Source organism: Schistocerca serialis, chromosome 2 (assembly GCF_023864345.2).
Source record: "Schistocerca serialis cubense isolate TAMUIC-IGC-003099 chromosome 2, iqSchSeri2.2, whole genome shotgun sequence".
NCBI classification, from domain to species: domain Eukaryota; kingdom Metazoa; phylum Arthropoda; class Insecta; order Orthoptera; family Acrididae; genus Schistocerca; species Schistocerca serialis.
The window spans coordinates 89,814,698-89,834,439 of NC_064639.1; the positions used below are offsets into that span (position 1 = coordinate 89,814,698).

Here is a 19,742-nt window from a genome sequence, read left to right on the forward strand (position 1 = left end):
CCTTACAACAAGAAGAAAATCAGAGAGAAACTTGTTAGTTTTCCCCATGGGTAGAGACTACAAACTATAAGACACATTACCTTGTCCGTCGAGTGTATATCCATGGACAAAATTTACTATGTCAATTGTGAGTGCGTGAAATGCATTTTCTGCCTATTGTGAGCTTGTGCCTCACATTACCTCTCTCTGATCTACGACGAAATGTCGTAAGACTAGATGAGAGGACATTAACACGTTGACAACTGCATGCATGATGATGATGATGATGATGATGATGATGATCATGATGATGATGATCATGATGATGATGATCATGATGATGATGATCATGATGATGATGATCATGATGATGATGATCATGATGATGATGATCATGATGATGATGATCATGATGATGATGATCATGATGATGATGATCATGATGATGATGATCATGATGATGATGATCATGATGATGATGATCATGATGATGATGATCATGATGATGATGATCATGATCATGATGATGATGATCATGATGATGATGATCATGATGATGATGATGATGATCATGATGATGATGATCATGATGATGATGATCATGATGATGATGATCATGATGATGATGATCATGATGATGATGATCATGATGATGATGATCATGATGATGATGATCATGATGATGATGATCATGATCATGATGATGATCATGATCATGATGATGATCATGATCATGATGATGATCATGATCATGATGATGATCATGATCATGATCATGATGATGATGATGATGATGATGATGATGATGATCATGATCATGATGATGATGATGATCATGATCATGATCATGATGATGATCATGATCATGATCATGATCATGATCATGATCATGATCATGATGATGATGATTCACGGCCAGGACAGGCATTAGCGTCACGCGTGAGGCACTGTTGTGGCTGTCTGAACACATGGCGTCACGTGTAAAGGCCGGTATCATACTATCAAATTTTCTTTATCAAAGTTTGTCAAAATTTGAGATAGCGTAATAAGGAACTTTGTAGAATGTAGGCTTTGGGCAAATGTTCTTCGATCATATCTAGCGCCTTGCGTTAATCAAAGAAAGACGTCCGCTTCTGTTTATTGCATAGAGAAATCGCTTGGAGCGCCAGCATGCACCAGTTGTGTGACATCTCATGACTATCAGCATGGATTCGGAATTTACGTGGTGCGTCCCCATCTTCAACGAAATCTATAGAAAATTGTGAGACAGAGACGGCACTGAATAACTTGCGGTATCCCGAAAAGGGAAAATAGAATATGAAGCGAGACCTACAAAGAAAACACTGCAGAAGCCATAAAGTGCGGCCAGGATGCGCCCCAAAATATGTAAGGGAGAAACAACTTTCGACGAAACGAAAATATTTCTTAATGACTATATTATGTAATAAACAATTATTCGCTTTTCACACGACTTTATATCGCCGACTTGCAGGTACCGTAACACATTTTGTTGGCTTCACCCAACTACAACTCTTCTTTCTTTTCTTCTGCTCCTTTCCAAATCTAAATACAATGCAGTTGTGGTAGACACTGCGGAGGAAATGTGACGTCAAATATCTTTCTCAAGAAAATATTTGACAGTTTAATACCCCCATTTGCGACACGTCACACATCTTAGTCAAGGAAAATTTGATGACATTTGACCACATTTCTTTGTCGATGCAAATCTGGTAGTAGAACACCCGCCTAAGGCTGTGCTTTGATCACCAGTGGCCCCCTAGCAGTCAACGTGTTAATATTTAGAATTGGAAAGTCGAAGGGCCGTATCTTAAGATGTTTGGAATTTAATTTTTTGATTGATGTACATTGATTTCAGGGAGTCGTCTCCGCGAACTTTACTTCCATGGTCTCCAATCCAAGACACTGCACATCAACGCCTATCGAGACTTCAAAAGCTTTTTGGGTTCTGTCATACCCAATGTAGAGCCGTGATAAAATGCTCGTGTCTTGGCCACAAGTTGGCGCGAGAGCGAGCGAGCGAGAGACCACTACACTTCTCTGAGACATGTATTAAGATATCAACTGATTTAGTTGTTTGGTTTTTAGGGAAATTCTCTGTTAACATTGTCCACTTTTCAAATCATTGTTCACTTTGTTGAGCTTTGTACTGTTCAGACCAACGTTATGTATGAAGGTAATGCGAAGTTCCTCCCCATGAACCATGGACCTTGCCATTGGTGGGGAGGCTTGCGTGCCTCAGCGATACAGATAGCCGGGAGGGGTATCTGTTGAGAGGCCAGACAAACGTGTGGTTCCTGAAGAGGGGCAGCAGCCTTTCCAGTAGCTGCAGGGTCAACAGTCTGCATGATTGACTGATCTGGCCTTTTAACACTAACCAAAACGGCCTTGCTGTGCTGGTACTGCGAACAGCTGAAAGCAAGGGGAAACTACGGCCGTAATTTTTCCCGAGGGCATGCAGCTTTACTGTATGATTAAATGATGATGGCATCCTCTTGGGTAAAATATTCCGGAGGTAAAATAGTCCCCCATTCGGATGTCCGGGCGGGGACTACTCAGGAGGACGTCGTTATCAGAAGAAAGAAAACTGGCGTTCTACGGATCGGAGCGTGGAATGTCAGATCCCTTAATTGGGCAGGTAGGTTAGAAGATTTAAAAAGGGAAATGGATAGGTTAAAGTTAGATATAGTGGGAATTAGTGAAGTTCGGTGGCAGGAGGAACAAGACTTTTGGTCAGGCGAATACAGGGTTATAAATTCAAAATCAAATAGGGGTAATGCAGGAGTAGGTTTAATAATGGGTAAAAAAAATAGGAGTGCGGGTAAGCTACTACAAACAGCATAGTGAACGGATTATTGTGGCCAAGATAGACACGAAACCCTATGCCTACCACAGAAGTACAAGTTTATATGCCAACTAGCTCTGCAGATGACGAAGAAATTGAAGAAATGTATGATGAAATAAAAGAAATTATTCAGATAGTGAAGGGAGACGAAAATTTAATAGTCATGGGTGACTGGAATTCGGTAGTAGGAAAAGGGAAAGAAGGAAACGTAGTAGGTGAATATGGATTGGGGAGAAGAAATGAAAGAGGAAGCCGCCTGGTAGAATTTTGTGCAGAGCATAACTTAATAATAGGTAACACTTGGTTCAAGAATCATGAAAGAAGGTTATATACATGGAAGAAGCTTGGAGATACTGACAGGTTTCAGATAGATTATATAATGGTAAGACAGATTTAGGATCCAGGTTTTAAATTGTAAGACATTTCCAGGGGCAGATGTGGACTCTGACCACAATCTATTGGTTATGAACTGTAGATTAAAGCTGAAGAAACTGCAAAAATGTGGAAATTTAAGGAGATAATGTAAGGACGTAGAGGCTTGTCCCACCAGGGGTAAGATAGATACAGCCTACACAAAAATTAAAGAGACCTTTGGAGGAAAGAGAACCACTTGTATGAATATCAAGAGCTCAGATGGAAACCCAGTTCTAAGCAAAGAAGGGAAAGCAGAAAGGTGGAAGGAGTATATAGAGGGTCTATACAAGGGCTATGTACTTGAGGACAATAATATGGAAATGGAAGAGGATGTAGATGAAGATGAAATGGGAGATACGATACTGCGTGAAGGGTTTGACAGAGCACTAAAAGACCTAAGGCGAAACAAGGCCCCGGGAGTAGACAACATTCCATTAGAATTACCGACAGCCTTGGGAGAGCCAGCCCTGACAAAACTGTACTGTCTGGTGAGCAAGATATATGAGACAGGCGAAATACCCTCAGACTTCAAGAAGAATATAATAATTCCAATCCCGAAGAAAGCAGGTGTTGACAGATGTGAAAATTACCGAACTATCAGTTTAATAAGTCAAGGCTGCAAAATACTAACGCGAATTCTTTACAGGGAAAGATCAGTTTGGATTCCGTAGAAATATTGGAACACGTGAGGCAATACTGACCCTACGACTTATCTTAGAAGCTAGATTAAGGAAAGGCAGCACTACGTTTCTAGCATTTGTAGACTTAGAGAAAGCTTTTGACAATGTTGACTGGAATACTCTCCTTCAAATTCTGAAGGCGGCAGGGGTCAAACACAGGGAGCGAAAGGCTATTTACAGTTTGTACAGGAACCAGGTGGCAGTTATAAGAGTCGAGGGACATGAAAGGGAAGCAGTGGTTGGGAAGGGAGTGAGACAGGGTTGTAGCCTATCCCTGATGTTATTCAATCTGTATACTGAGCAAGCAGTAAAGGAAACAAAAGAAAAATCTGGAATAGGTATTAAAATACATGGAGAAGAAATAAAAACTGAGGTTTGCCGATGACATTGTAATTCTGTCAGAGACAGTAAAGGACTTGGAAGAGCAGTTGAACGGAATGGATAGTGTCTTGAAGAGAGTATATAAGATGAACATCAACAAAAGCAAAAGCAAAACGAGGATAACGGAATGTAGTCTAAGTCGGGTGATGCTGAGGGTATTAGATTAGGAAATGAGACACAAAGTAGTAAAGGAGTATTGCTATTTGGGGAGCAAAATAACTGATGATGGTCGAGGTAGAGAGGATATAAAATGTAGACTGGCAATGGGAAGGAAAGCGTTTCTGAAGAAGAGAAATTTGTTAACATCGAGTATTGATATAAGTGTCAGGACGTCGTTTATGAAAGTATTTGTATGGAGTGTAGCCATGTATGGAAGTGAAACATGGACGATAAATAGTTTGGACATGAAGATAATAGAAGCTTTTGAAATGTGGTGCTACAGAAGAATGCTGAAGATTGGATGGGTAGATCATGTAACTAATGAGGAGGTATTGAATAGGATTGGGGAGAAGAGAAATTTGTGGCACAACTTGACTAGAAGAAGGGATCGGTTGGTAGGACATGTTCTGAGGCATCGAGGGATCACCAATTTAGTATTGGAGGGCAGCGTGGAGGGTAAAAATCGTAGAGGGAGACCAAGAGATGAATACACTAAGCAGATTCAGAAGGATGTAGGCTGCAGTAGGTATTGGGAGATGATGAAGCTTGCACAGGATAGAGTAGCATGGATAGCTGCATCAAACCAGTCTCAGGACTGAAGACCACAACAACAACAACAACGCGAAGTTTTACTCTGTGTTATTGAATACATACTTCATTCTAAAATCCTTGTCTTCGAATATCATTTCATAGTAATAGTCACACTTCCTATCCCTCTGTTTAGTGGAGGTTTATCCGTTTCCACCCGAACCCACACGATCATGCGCGCTCGGTTTCTATTTTTTTACGACAAATAATCTCTTTCCTTGCTTCCAACCGCCCTGGAACGATCGTGCAGGTTGTGCACTACGAGTTTCTCATGTTTATGTTGCCATTCGGTGCCAACAGATTGCAGCACATGTTTAAATTGATCGAGAAGATAGCATTATGCCGGCGCCTGGTTAGTAGCTCATAATTAAGTTAAATTGAATTGAATTAATTTGCTTGATCTGGTTATTTGTAATAGTGTGTACAACGTTGTGATATTGATAATTATTAGTAACTTTATATCTTTGCACAGTAATTGTGCGTTAAATTTATAGTAGCACGATTGTGCGGGTTAGGTGTTGACTGTGTAACTTCATGCTCGAGGGGGGTTGTTGATTGTCATTGGCCTCCCTATATTACTGCTTTTCATACAGTTTTGAATGGTAAAGTTTTTATGCACATTCCCGTTATTGTATGCAGCTTTATCAGACAATCAAATCCGTTCTGTATTAGAGGATTCGGATTTGAGTGGCATCTCATCAGGTGGAGACGAGTTTGTTCCTTCTCCTTCAAATGTTCAGCAGGCAGACGACTCGTCTGATGATGATTTGAGTGCTGAAGAAGTTCCTGAAGAGCGCAGGAGTTCACACAGTGTCACAGAAGGTGTCAAGACCACTGCTTTTTCGGAGATCAAATTTTGTTCAGAAGTTTCAGCCACCAAACATTAATTACAGTACTGTTGAGGTCAGTGACAAAGAGGTGCGATCTGAGGTACCTATTTCGTGTATCATTCCCATTTTCTTACTAAAATAGCTTCTATTTAATTTTAGAGTCCTTCACCAATTGGAACTCCTGCTGAATATATCTGTGAATATTTCAGTGAAAAGTTTTTTGGAGCGGCAGCGAAATATACAAATATGTATAGTGTTGCAAAGACAGGGCAATCCCTAGGGACTACAGCTCATGAACTGAAGGTGTTTTTTGGGATAAATTTAATGATAGGGTGCATAAGGTATCATAGGCTACCCATGTACTGGAAGAAATCTATTTCTTTATTAGCTATTAGTGACACTATGTCTAGAGACCGGTTCCTTGCACTCAGGAATAACGTACACTTTGTTGATACAATAAAACCACCTGAAGAGGCTAAAACTAATAGACTGTGGAAAGTTCAGCCAGTGATCGATACAGTAAGAAGATGTCATAGTTCGCCTCGCAGCTTTAACTACTACAATATTGATGAGTAAATGATCCCTTTCACTGGGCGTTGGAAACTGAAGCAATATGTTTAAGGAAAACCAAGGCTTGTAGATCTTAAAAACTTTATGATCACAGCATCAGGTATAGTGTTTGATTTTGAAATTTATCAGGGGGCTACTACACCTCTGGGTGATAAGTCATTTGGATTAGGCCCTTCTGTTATTTTACGACTAACACAGACTCTCCCACAAGGAAGTTTTGTTTATTGTGATAGGTACTTTACCACAATTCCTCCCTTAGCAAAGCTTAAGGAGAAAGGAATGGATGCTACTGGCACAATAATGGTAAACAGAATTAAGAATGTTAATTTGAAAGTGGGAAGAATGAAAAGAGGAGAGTGTCATTCATATGTTAGAGCAGATGAAGCTGTAGTAATTATTGAGTGGGAGGACGGTCAGAGGGCCGTGATAGCATCCACTTGTGCTGGCATTGAGGCAAAATGTAAAGTTCAAAGGTGGTGTAAGCAGGAGGGTCACTATCTTGATGCAGATTGCCCTTTTGTAATTCACCAGTACAATGCCAATATGGGTGGCGTAGACATACATGACCAGCAGGTTGAGTGTTACCGAAAGTGGTTCATAACCAGAAAATGGACACTCAAGTGCTTGCTGCATATGAGAGCTATGGCACAAAACAGTGGTTTGTTCTTGAGATAGGCGCCAGGTTTCGCTGTGTACTTTCTGCACACTGCCGATAAACACACCGTATGGACCACAATACCTTATATTATTCAGTAGCAGAAAATTAAGGACGAAAGTTCTTCCGAGGAAAAGTGGTGACATCACCATGACTGTTACAATAAATTAAGCGTGAAGTGTGGAACTATCAGAAGAACAGACAGATCTGAATATGAAACTTCCTGGTAGATTAAAACACTGTGCCGAACTGAGAGTCGAACTGAGGACCTTTGCCTTTCGCGGGCAAGTTTTTTACCGAATGTGCTTGGTTAGCTCGAAAGGAAAAGTTCCCTAGTTCGAGTCTCGTTCCGGCACGCAGTTTTAATTAGCCAGGAAACCAGGAAGTCTCACATCAGCGCACACTGCTCTGCAGAGTGAAATTTTCATTGTGGAAATTTAAATATTTTGGGGAAATTATTGCATAAATGCCTGGAAAAAGTCACCAGATGACTGTGAAAGATGGACTTACCATTATGTTCCACACAAGATGTTTATAATATATTCTACAAGCGAATGATTGCATCGTTACAAGACCGTAATATGGCCAACGCACGTTTGCATCGTATTAATTTCAAAAAGTCAATAGAAGGAGATGAAATCAGGAAAAACGAAATAATGATTGTGAGGAAGGTATTAAATCAAGAAATAACACGTATATGAACGCTTAGAAAACAGTTTCAAAAGAAATTAGGACAATAAAAGAAATTTTCTACAGGCACAGCCAAAGAATGTGTCCTAACAGACTGAAAATAAGTCCCACATTTCAAAAACTTATATGGCAAACCCAAGTGTCCTAGGAAAGTGCATAAATATCTAGAAGAAACTGGTATAAACCAACATCTGAGACAGAACAAAATACAGAAATAAAATAGAACAATGGAAACGTTTCAAAGACAAGACGAATTCCAGAATACGGGAAAGAAAAGGGAAAATAACAGAGGAGGGGGGGGGGGGGGGGGGGGGGGAAGGAAATAGACAAAGCAAGGCGTATTGGAAAAATCATGAAGCTGCAATAGCTTCTTGACCATCTTCAGCTGGACTGAAACAAAAGACGAGAGCTAGTTTAGTGCAAACGGAGATTCCTTTTGTAATCAGGTCGTTGTCATCCTATTTCCAATACACTATGCCGGTTTTCAAGTTCTTCACCCAGGTAACAGGGAAATGAGTCTACATCTACATACATACTTCGCAAGCCACCGTACGGTGCATGGCGGAGGTTCCCTGACCACTACTGGTCATTTCCTTCCCCGTTCCTCTAACAAATAGAGGAAGGGAAAACGACTGCCTACATACCATAACCTATGAGCCCTTAGGTAAAATATATGTTGGCGGCAGTAAACCATTCTGCAGGCTACTTCAAATGTCTGTTCTCTAAATTTTTTCAATAGCGTTCCTCGAAAAGAACGTCACCTTCCTTCCAGGGATATCCGTTTGAGTTCACAAAGCACTTTCGTAATACGTGAGTGTCGTTCGGACCTACCGGTAACAAATCCAGCAACCCGCCTCTGAACTGTTTCGATGTCAGTCCACTTCTCTGCCCTATCAGAAATTACTTTTGTATACCCCGGCTGATAATCTACGTGCAAAACAGGCCACAGGGCACGCGTGTTTCGATAACATGGGCATATCTGCCTACCGACGACCGCTACAGGAGACAGTTGTATTTACAGCGGAAGTCCAGGAAAATATAAAAAAAATGTGAAATCGTTTCATCCTATAAATATTTCTCAACTACGCTGTAACTAGTCGTGTATTCTTGGAACACCATATTAGTGGTTGTCAGAGAGGGAAATGCTCTTACAAGTAAGAATATTTAATTAGTTTATCCTAAATGTACCATTTGTATTTACATTTTTATTTGTACAAACTTACCATTTGTGTTATAATGTCAGTGTGAAATTCAATGGCATTTCTACCTGCACTGGTGAGGATACAAAATATTTACGGTTTAGAGCTTTTAAAATACTTTACAAATATTTTATATTGTTTAAAATGTGTAGTGAAAGATAAAAGTTGAGTGTTACGACAATAATGTAACAGTGTAATGTCATAGTTGACCACATCTGTTTTCCGTTTGTGAAGTCTTTATAGAGAAGTGCAACTCGTCAGAACTCTTTCGTAAAGTGTGACAAAAATTTGAAATCAGTACCAGAAACGAATATTGTAGTGTTCAGTGGAACTGAGACACATCGATGTGAAAGTCTATGTAACAAACTTTATAGTACGATTACGCTGTGTACCCTATATATGCATTAAAACAAACCGAGTCTAAATGCAAAAATTTCACTTGGGTATTACCACTGGCTGTCTGTTACAACAGAGAGTGTTATATACTTATACTACGAAATTATAATACAATTTAAACTATGAATCGCGGTTTCATACGTGCCCTATGCGTCGAACATACCTGGCAAAGGTAAAAACCTTTCATTTCACTGAAGTCTTTCCGCTAAGCCTGTTCAAAAAGTTACCTTAATTAAATGGAATCCAGTTACAAGGGAGGAATTACCTCGCTAATACAGACAGGAGTACGGAGATAGTGGCAAATCACTGTATGTGAAGACAGCTAGTGTCCCAAACTGGACAGCTGATATCCCTGACCACATCATCCCACTGCACTGTGGTTGTGCAGTTATGTCAGGCAAGGAGTGGCTGTGTTTGTATTGTGGAGCACTGCTTCGAGAGAAAGCAACGAGTCATGTGAGTAGCGTGCACTTACAAGCACTACCACATCATTATACCTTATTTGTCATTCGTTATGGAAACGTATAATACGTTGTACTGCAGCGAGGCTTATTTTACAGTTCAGTGGCACTCCGAAATATACAAATCACAGTTGTCGGAGTCGTCCATATGGCAGCTGACGGGGGCTGGTAGATTTAAAGCGATCACCATTTCCGCCACGCAGGCACTCTTTTGCTTAAGACACACAAAAATATAACAGTAAGGATAAAGGCGATAGTCGCTGTCTATACATAAACACGTGTTGTGAGGAACTGTGACAGCGACGACCGCAGAGCGCGCTCCGCACTTGGGTGCCGCGTGTCCGCCCCCGCAGCGCGCCCCAGCCTGGCTCAGCGGCGGCGGGAACCTGCAGGCAGACAGGTGACGTCAGCGGCGAACAGCCACACGTTACATCAGGCTTATCTAAAGTGTAACTAGCAACGTTTAATACCGAGTATCAGATACGACAGTACTGAACTGGGTCGTGTGTTTGACAGCACAGTATTGTTTGCCTTGTGTCTAATACTACAGTTGAAGTTTGCACCCTAAAATGTCGGCAAATAACACGTAGACTATGGAATACACATCTGAACATTGTCTTAGACATTTATAATTTTATAATGTTCGACTTCAGTCTCACGATTAATAAAGAAACGGAACAGTTGATCAACAGTAATTACAACTGTGTTACGAGACATACATGTCTAATGAAAATACACTGAGAAGCAGTATAAGTGTGGACATCACTACTTCGATTGTGAGCACACGTTGCGTAAAAAAAACCGAAAAGCTGATCAAATTATTAAAGAATTCGTATTCATATATAATGACGAAACAAAGCTTTAAAACTTACATAGTTATGAAAATTTATCATCCTTTGATTACTTATAGCCTATTCGGAAGTTTAAATTGTCAGAACTGTTATGCTGAGGTAAAATTCAAGTATTAAAGATATAAACTGCGTATCTCAGACAGAAATTCTAAAACAATTCTGACATTGATACTGACATCCTACTCGGATTTTTGTAACGCTAAAAGAATATATAACACATGAAAAAACATTTTCAGAGAAAAGTAAACATTAAATGGTAATTGTAGTTACACGAGTATCAACATATCTGACGCGATAATTTCCGTGATCAGTTATAAACCATAAATCAAAGTTACCATTGATGATTTCAAAGAAGCAGAAATATTACATTAAAAATTATAGAACTCTTTGCAAACTATTGAAAGATAGTAGCCTGCATTAAGACATTAAAATAAAAATTGGAGTAGACTTTGGACCGAGTGCCCCGTGATGTACTATCACAACTGTATTTGTTTTTTGGGCGTAAAAATGACTCAGGTCATAGGTGTATGCCACAACCTTATAACACCAATTAGTAAAAGTAGTTAGAGTCGACTATACCTTAAGCCCAATCGACAGAATGAAACAGCTGAAAACAACGAATTCGCATGGAAAAATGTCCACAACATACGCTATAGAAGCTGCGGAGGTCAGTAGCCAAGATTAAATGTCCTTCGCCATATTGATACAACGGATAAAAAGTGAAACGAGGGTGACAGCCCGCGCGTCTTTCGCTAAAACGGCCGATAACTCAGACGGCAAACATCTGAGAGTATGTCGGCCAAGCCCCTCGGAGATTTTTAATTCCAAGAGCTTGTTTATGCAAAGAGAACATGCAGAAGAGACTCCACCTGCCGACAGACGGCAATACGGAGGTCATCTGAAGGAATGGAGAGCTACCAGGTCGACGGAGGAGGACTGCAGCCTTGGCAGCAGCGTAAGCGGCCTCATTTCCCCATCAGACCGACGTGACCAGTAACACACAAACATCGAGGTGGCTCCCTTAAGGGCGAGCAAGAGGAAGCTTTCTCAGACCAATTGCATTAAGGAATGGACTGTGTACAGCACACAGAGACTCTGTAGCGTATGACCATTAAGCAGCCTGTGTCGCTGGAGGTACTGGGTAGCCGTATAGAGGGCGAAGAGACCGGTTGTAAGAATCGACCATTATTCTGAAAGCTTATATCGAAAATGGTCGGTGCTAATGACGAAGGTACACCAGACACCACAGTTGGTCCTAGAGCCGGCAGTGTACACTGAAGGTGGTGATTTTAAGTTGCATGTGAAAGGCGTGAAACTTACAGCGATAGATCGAATCTGGAGCAGTGTCCTTGGGAAGCGAATGAAGTCGTGGATGAACATGGGCCGCCTCAATGGAATGAAGCTGGTGAGCGGTTCACCCATTGGGTGAAGGCAAGCTGCTAGAGAACACCCGAAAGTGAACTCTGGAAGTAACAGAAGAAGGCCACGCCCATATGTCAGTCAAGGAAGCCATCGAAAAGAGGACATAGGATAGGTGGCCGGGGACGGTAGACAAACGGCATGCGTATCCTCTGTGGCGGAAATCACGCCAGTATGACAGGGCTAGTTGGGCAGCTACTGCCTAGATATTTTCAACTGGGCTAGTGTAAACGGCAACAGTGGCCGAACGTATTCCACAATGGTGGACTATGGTAATACACAAGATGGACAGACGTACAGATGAATGAACGACAATCCCAGTGTCTAGTTTCAAATGGAGAAAGGATCAAATAAATTCAGGGGGTGGCCTCAACTACTCCCCAGAAGTACCGCTAAGGACACGTAGGACAATGGAGGCCTGGGGACTGTGTTGCCAGGTAAGACACATGAGAGGACCAAGAAAGTTTCCTGTCAAACGTAAGCTACAGGAATTTCGTGGTTTCCGCGAACTGAAGAGCAACAGACCCAAGATGTAAAAAAGGTGGAACAAAACTTTTCATTGTGAAAGTGAAAGCCATTGTCTGTGCTCCACAAGTAAAGCCGAGCGCCGACACATGCCTGTTAACATCTAAAGGATTGGATTTCATTGTAATTTCATTCATTGACGATGTCCCTCAAGGAGACAAGTCCGTGGAGAACCGCAATAGACGACGGAAATGGTGCTCGAGATGCCTGGGTGGAAGACAGTCCAGAATAGCATTTATGGCTATAGCAAGGAGGACTACGCTCAGGGCGGAGCCTTGAGGCACGCCTTTCTCCTGCATAAAGGTATCCAACAAGGTCAAACCCACACATACCTTGAAAACTGTCTTTTAAAAATTCCTAAAGGAATGGGGAAGGCGACATCAGAAGCCCCGCACGGACAGAGTACAGATGATACCAGTTATCCAGCAGCTGTCACAGGCTTTCTCCAAATAAAGACAACAGCGCTACGGTCTGATATTTCCGCAGAAAACCTTTCATAATGTAGATTGACAAAGTGACGAAATGGTCATCTGCATAACAGCGCACACGAAATTCACATTGTGCAGTGGTTGGCAGATTGCGAGACCCAAGCCATCACTCATGGATCATATGTTACATCACCTTACAAACGCAGCTGGTGAGAGAAATGGGGCAGTAGCTAGAAGGAAGGTATTTGACCGGGCTTAGGTATGGGTATGGCAGTGACTCCATGCCAGTGTCTGGAAAACGTGCCATCTTCACAAACGCGGTTCTACGTACAAAGGAGAAAGTGCCTGTACGCAAAAGAAAGGTGCTGCAACATGTGAATGTGAACCTCCTGCCCTGGGGTGGAAGATCGGGATGAGATGAGAGCATGGTCAAGCTCCATCATAGTAAAAGCGTCGTTTTAGCATTCACAGTTCTGAGAGGAGAAGGATATCACCCGAGCCGCCTCCAGTCGTTTCCGAGGGTGGAGTGATATGGGATGGAGCTCGAAATCTTCGCAAAATAGCTGCCCAAGTTGTTGAGATAGAAATAGTGTCCACAACATCGTCTGCTACTGTCAGGCCAGAAATCGAGGAATGAACCAAGGTACCAGAGAGCCGATAGAGGTTGCCCCCACAAGAATAAGAGGTAGTAAAACTATAAAAGGAAATCTAGCTAGCTTTTCTGCTACCACGAAGAATGCTAGAACACTGTGCACGCAACTGTTTATAATGAACACAGGTCACCGTTGTATGATGACAGTTAAAAACGTGGAGACAATGTCTCCACTCGCGAATCGCGTTACTGCACCGCTCACTCCACCAGGGGACCAGGACATGGCATGGCAATGAAGTAGTGTAAGGTAAGGATCACGTTCGTAGAATACTACCTGATCATCACAACTGGGGAAATTTTTGTCGAAGGGCACCAGGGAGGAGTGAAGCCACCCAGTCTGCCTTAGAAAAAAAAAATGGTTGAAATGGTTCTGAGCATTATGGGACTTAACATCTGAGGTCATCAGACCCCTAGAATTTAGAACTACTTAAACCTAACCTAAGGACATCAGACACATCCATGCCCGAGGCAGGATTCGAACCTGCGACTGTAGCAGTCGCGCACTTCCGGACTGAAGCGCCTAGAATCGCTCGGCTACCGCGGCTGGCCAGCCTCAGAAAGCTGCCAATTGGGTTTACATGTACATGTGTGAGGAGTTAGCAAACTTATAGTGCACAGAATATGGTCGCTCGAATACATGTCAGAGAGAACAGACCACTCGAGATGACTGGTTAGTGGGTAGTGCAGAATGGTAGGTCTAAATGGGACTAGGTGTGCGTGGAGTCTGAAAGGAATGTCTGTCCTCCAGTGTTCAGAAAGATTGAGATCATTGAGAACGTCAGCCAAGAGAATCTCTGCGATAGGTTTTCGAAGAGGCCTAAAGAGGATGGTGGGTGTTAAAGTCGCTGAGCAGCAAAAAGTGATGAAGAAAGCTAGAGAAAATCTGCCATGATGCCAGTGAATGATGGGATGTAGACATTACAAACAGAAAAGGTGGAAAGAGGAAGGAAAATTCAGACTCCAACAGCTTGCAGCCGGGTGCTCAAAGAGAGAGTCTCGCTGTGGATGTCATTTTGATGAACAACGTGGCTCCACCTTGATATGAAATGCCATCCTTGGAGGTAAGGTCAAAGTGGTTGCGAGATCACAGGTTCGTTTAATGGAGGCGGCAGGAAACAACTGCATGCTGTGATTCCGAGAGCATTCATAATTGCTCCTTGTTTTATCTTATATCAGGAATGTTCCATTGGAGAAGAGTCATGATGGGGCATTTGGGAGGACGGAAAAAACAAAGGGCAGTCACGTAGGCAGCTGCAGAGTGCCATCCTTCAAGAACTCAATGTTACAGGGTGCAGAGGCTGGAGGTTCCTGTGCCATGAAGTCTACAGAGGTGTCAGCATTCTTCTTGGGTTGACCTGCGGACTCCAGGGCAGATAAGAAGTAGACAGTCCATACCGGCGAAATGGAGGTTCGCCGGGTGAAAATAAGCAAAAGATGTCAACTTACTGATTTCTCTCTACCAAAAATTTGCTATGATTCTAAGTGCAAATGCGGCTGAACTAAGTTGTTTTAGGAGTTCCAAAATGTGTTTTTCCAATTTAAATTCGTATCAATATGGACACCTAAGAATTTTGAAGTTTCCAGCCTATATTATTTGATCACCATGTGTTACATTTATCACTGGTGCAGTACACCTAGAGCTGCAGAACTGAATGTGATGTGTCTTTGTGAAATTCAGGATGAGACCATCAGCAGAAAACCAGTCAATGATACTTTCGAGAACGTTGTTCAACATTTCTTCCATTTCTCTTTGTATACTGGGAGTGCTTACAATACTGGTGTCATCTGCAAAAAGAAGTATTTCTGCTTGTTGTACATTAGACGGTAGATCATTTACATATATGAGAAACAGTAGTGGACCCCATACGTGATTTGTCCCCAGTCAGAATTATGTCCCTGGATCGTGTTGGTTGAATTACTTCTAAGTACAACTTCTTGTAACCTTCAGTACTAAGACTGGTTTGATGCAGCCGTCCATGCTACTCTATTCTGTGCAAGCTTCTTCATCTCCCAGTAACTACTGCAACCTACATCTTTCTGTATCTGCTTAGTGTATTCATCTCTTGGTCTCCCTCTACGATTTTGCCCTCCACGCTCCCCTCCAATACTAAACTGGTGATCCCTTGATGCCTCAGAACGTGTCTTACTAAACAATCTCTCCTCCTAATCAAGTTGTGCCACAAATTCCTCTTCTTCCCAATTCTATTCAGTACCACCTCATTAGTTATGTGATCTACCCAACAAAAGTTAAACACTTCGTCTCGTATTAGAAATCTATTAAGATGTCACAATTATCTGTTTCACAATGAGTGTTCAAAAAGCACTCTTAATACAGAAACAGAAATGGGAAGTGGACCATCACCAGGCCCAAGCCGATGTTTAGCCACCTCTGTGGAGTGTTCATCTCTTAATAGGTATTAAATGATTCCGTTACATTTGCAAGCCACGCCCATAAATAACATTAGTACGCGATATGACCACCACAGGCACGAAAAAACACACATTCGTTGCAAGATGAAAGAAACCTCTAGAATGTCATCCTGAGTAATTTCTTGACGTGCCTGAAGCACATGCTGTGTCAGTTCGTGAATGTTGATGGCTTGAGTCTGGTATGAAGACTAATGTCTTCCCACCGGATTCTAGACATGTTCTACAGGTGAGAAATCAGCGGACCAGGCAGGCCACATATTCCTCAAAGTGTCTGTGTATGTAACTGCAGTGTGAGGTGGTCTTCTGTTATGTTGCTGAAATATGCAATTTGGTACCTTCCTCACAAAAGGTACAACAAGAGTGTTTCCTAATATTTCCATGTATTGGTGATCATTCAGTCTCCATTCAACGACTACAAAATCCGTCCGGTTGCCATATCCAATAGCTCCTCAAACCGTGATTGAAGGAGCTCGAGTAGTAAGGATTGAGAGTCTACTGCTTCTTGTGACCTTTCAGCAGGACATTTAATGACACTCTGGTGGCCACAAACATAATACCATAGAATACCACTCAATGTACGAGTTGGCTGGCAGTACATTATAAAGTATCTTGTCTTTGGTATGGTGCCATCAGCACATAGCGCGTGGCAGTACAAGATATGCACACAGCTTTCAATAAACTGTTCCCAAATGCTTGCGCTGACGCTACCTGTAATCTCTGCACGAGTGTCAACTGTTATCATCCGCCAAAGCCAGTTAATCGTTTGATCACCTGTTTTCACCTTCTGGAATGTTATCTGCCTATTCTTTCCACACTGTTGTCCTTAGTCCGTACCCCCACACAGTTTTTGTAACCATTGCCATACAACTGTCTTTCCTATCTGGCAATATGATGTCCCAACGTCTTTCATGACAATAATTCAATTTTTCTCCAAGGCCCAAAAAATGAGATTCCATATTCCCTCCTCTGGGCATTCTGTGTTGTGAGCACCACTTTAACGTTACTGGTACTGATAGATACATGCAATAACCACCATGGCGTCTTAACATATTTTATCTGCAGGAATGTCTCTTCTGTACTGTAGATATTGAAAAGAAGATCATGTGAGTGTTCAGTTCTAATCAGCATATCCTACACTCATGGAAATACTGGGTAATTAAATTGGTGCCATTCGTTATGGTGTTTACGTCTGCACGAATTAAACATTGCCAGATTTTAAAAAATTGTGCCAGTAGGGAAGCAAAATATTTAACAATAATAATTGCAATAGGATATGTGGGAAGAGAATGTGGAGAGAGAACTAGAGAGAGGGGACGCTGGGAGGAGCGGGCAGGGGGGGGGGGGGGGAGATAAGTGAGCACGGTAGCGGCGAAAAGAGATCGCGTATGTGAGAAGGGGGTGGTTATAGAAATACATACACAAAATCACACTATTTTAGCAATGTGCTGGGTTGGTTGGCTTGTTTTACGGCGCAAAAACAACTAGGGTCATACGCGGCCATATCGAAACTGTAGAACACGAAGAGGAGTTCAGAACGACTACACTTCAATCCCAGTCGATGAAAGAGGGGGGACGTGGAGAAAGGTTTATTAAATACGCCAGAGAGACGTACATCCTGAACTAAAGACTGAATGTCCTTCGCCGTATTGTTACGACGGATAAATAGTAAAACACGGCTGACAGCCCTCGCGTCGTCCGCTAAAACGGCCGATAACTCCAACGGCAAACATCCAAGAGGAGGTCGGCCAAGCCACTGGGAGAGATTTAATTCCCCAGAGCTTGTTCCCGTAAAGATGGCAAACACAAATGAGAATACAAGTGGTTAAAAAAGGGCATTCCGTCAGGAAATGTCGGACCGTCAAAGGTTGATGGCAATGATCACAAAGCGGTGGGTTATCACCACTTAACAAATGGCGATGACTACAAACACAGTGCCTGATTGGCAACCTAGCTAAAATGATCTAAGGACGAGAGCGCCGCGAGGAGTTCGTCCGAGCCGCTGGGAAAGGATTAATAACCCAGTTTGTTCCCATGAAGGGAGGACCAGTGGTGATGCCAAAGCGACACCACTTGCTGACAGACGGCAACACGGAGATCACCGGAAGGAATGGAAGAACTAGCGGGCCGAGGTAGGAGCACTGCAGCCTTGGCAGCGGCGTCAGCAGCTTCGTTTCCCGTCAGACCGACGTGACCAGGGACCCACATAAACGTCACGGTGACCAAGTGACAGCTTTTCCGGACCCATTACCCAAGAGATGGACAGTGTGCAGCACACACAGGCTTTGAAGCACACAGTGTCGGAGCAGCTGACGCAATTGAAAAGCCTGCGTCGCCAGATGTACTGCGTGGCCTGATGAAGGGCGAAGAGCTCTGCTGTAAATACTCAGCAGTGTTCTGGAAGCCAATAGCGAAAAATTGTCGGTGCCAGTGACGAAGGCACACCCGACACCACGGTCAGTCCGAGAGTAATCAGTATCGACGAAGGTAATACAGCGAAGTTCCGTGCGAAGGTCGTGAAACTGAAGGGGGCGATAGAACGAGGCTGGAGTAGTGTCCTTAGGAAGCGAATGAAGGCCAAGGTAAACGTGGGCCGCCGCACGAAGCCAGGGTGGTGAAGGGTTCACAGTTCACACCCTTCGGTAAAGTGGCAGGTAGCGTGAAGTTAAGCTGCCAGAGCACAAGTCGAAGGCGAACTCCAGAAGATAACAGAAGAGGGATGCACCCAATACTGGCGATCAAAGAAGTCATTGACGAAGGAGGTCGAGGGTGGATGGCCACGCATGGCAGACAAATGGTATGTATATCTTCTGGGGAGACCCAGGTATGCAGCTTCTGCATACGGACTCTCAACTGGGCTAGTGTAAAAGGCACCACTTGCTAAAGGATGCAACGATGGTGGATAATATTGAGACCGCGTAAGAGGAAGGGACGTGGAGATGCATAAACGGAACACCCATAGTTTAGTTTCGAATGGGCAAGGGACCGGTTCAAATGGAGGATGATGGTCCGATCTGCTCCCCAGGAAGTACCGCTGGTGACACGTGGGACATGATGGACCGCATACAGCAGTCTGCCTCGTAGGACGAGTGGGAGGACGAAGAAAGTGTACTATCGAGCATGAGCCCCAGGAATTTGGTTGTTTTAACGAAAGGAAGAGTAACAGACCCAAAATGTAAAGACCGTGGAAGAATCCAATTGCGCCGCCAGAAATTCATAGAAACAGTTTTGTCAGTGGAAAAACAAAAATCATTGTCGATGCTCAATGAGTAAAGACGATGATACATCGCTGAACACGCTGCTCAATGACACACGTCAATGAAAAACTGCAATAGATGGCAAAATCGTCAACGGAAAAGGGAGCCGGAGACACCCGGCTGGAGAGAGATCATTATAGTATTAATGGCGATAACAGAGAGAACGACGCTCAGGACGGAAACCTGAGGCATACCTTTCTCCTGGATAAAGATGTACGACTGTGCAGAACTCTCACGTACCTTGAAAACTCAAAATTCCTGAAGAAAACGCGACGTGCGGCCACGGAAGATCAAAGTGTAGAGAGTATGGAGGGTACC

General features: G+C 42.8%; 1 protein-coding gene across 1 annotated transcript; it reads left to right on the forward strand.

Annotated features, from left to right (window-relative positions):
• The first annotated feature begins 246 nt into the window (after window positions 1-246).
• On the forward strand, window positions 247-5,951 carry LOC126455745 (fibrinogen-binding protein-like). The gene is made up of 2 exons (XM_050091513.1): window positions 247-903; window positions 5,739-5,951. The coding sequence occupies exons 1-2, from the start codon at window positions 247-249 to the stop codon at window positions 5,949-5,951; spliced, it is 870 nt and encodes a 289-aa protein (XP_049947470.1).
• Window positions 5,952-19,742: the final 13,791 nt, after the last annotated feature.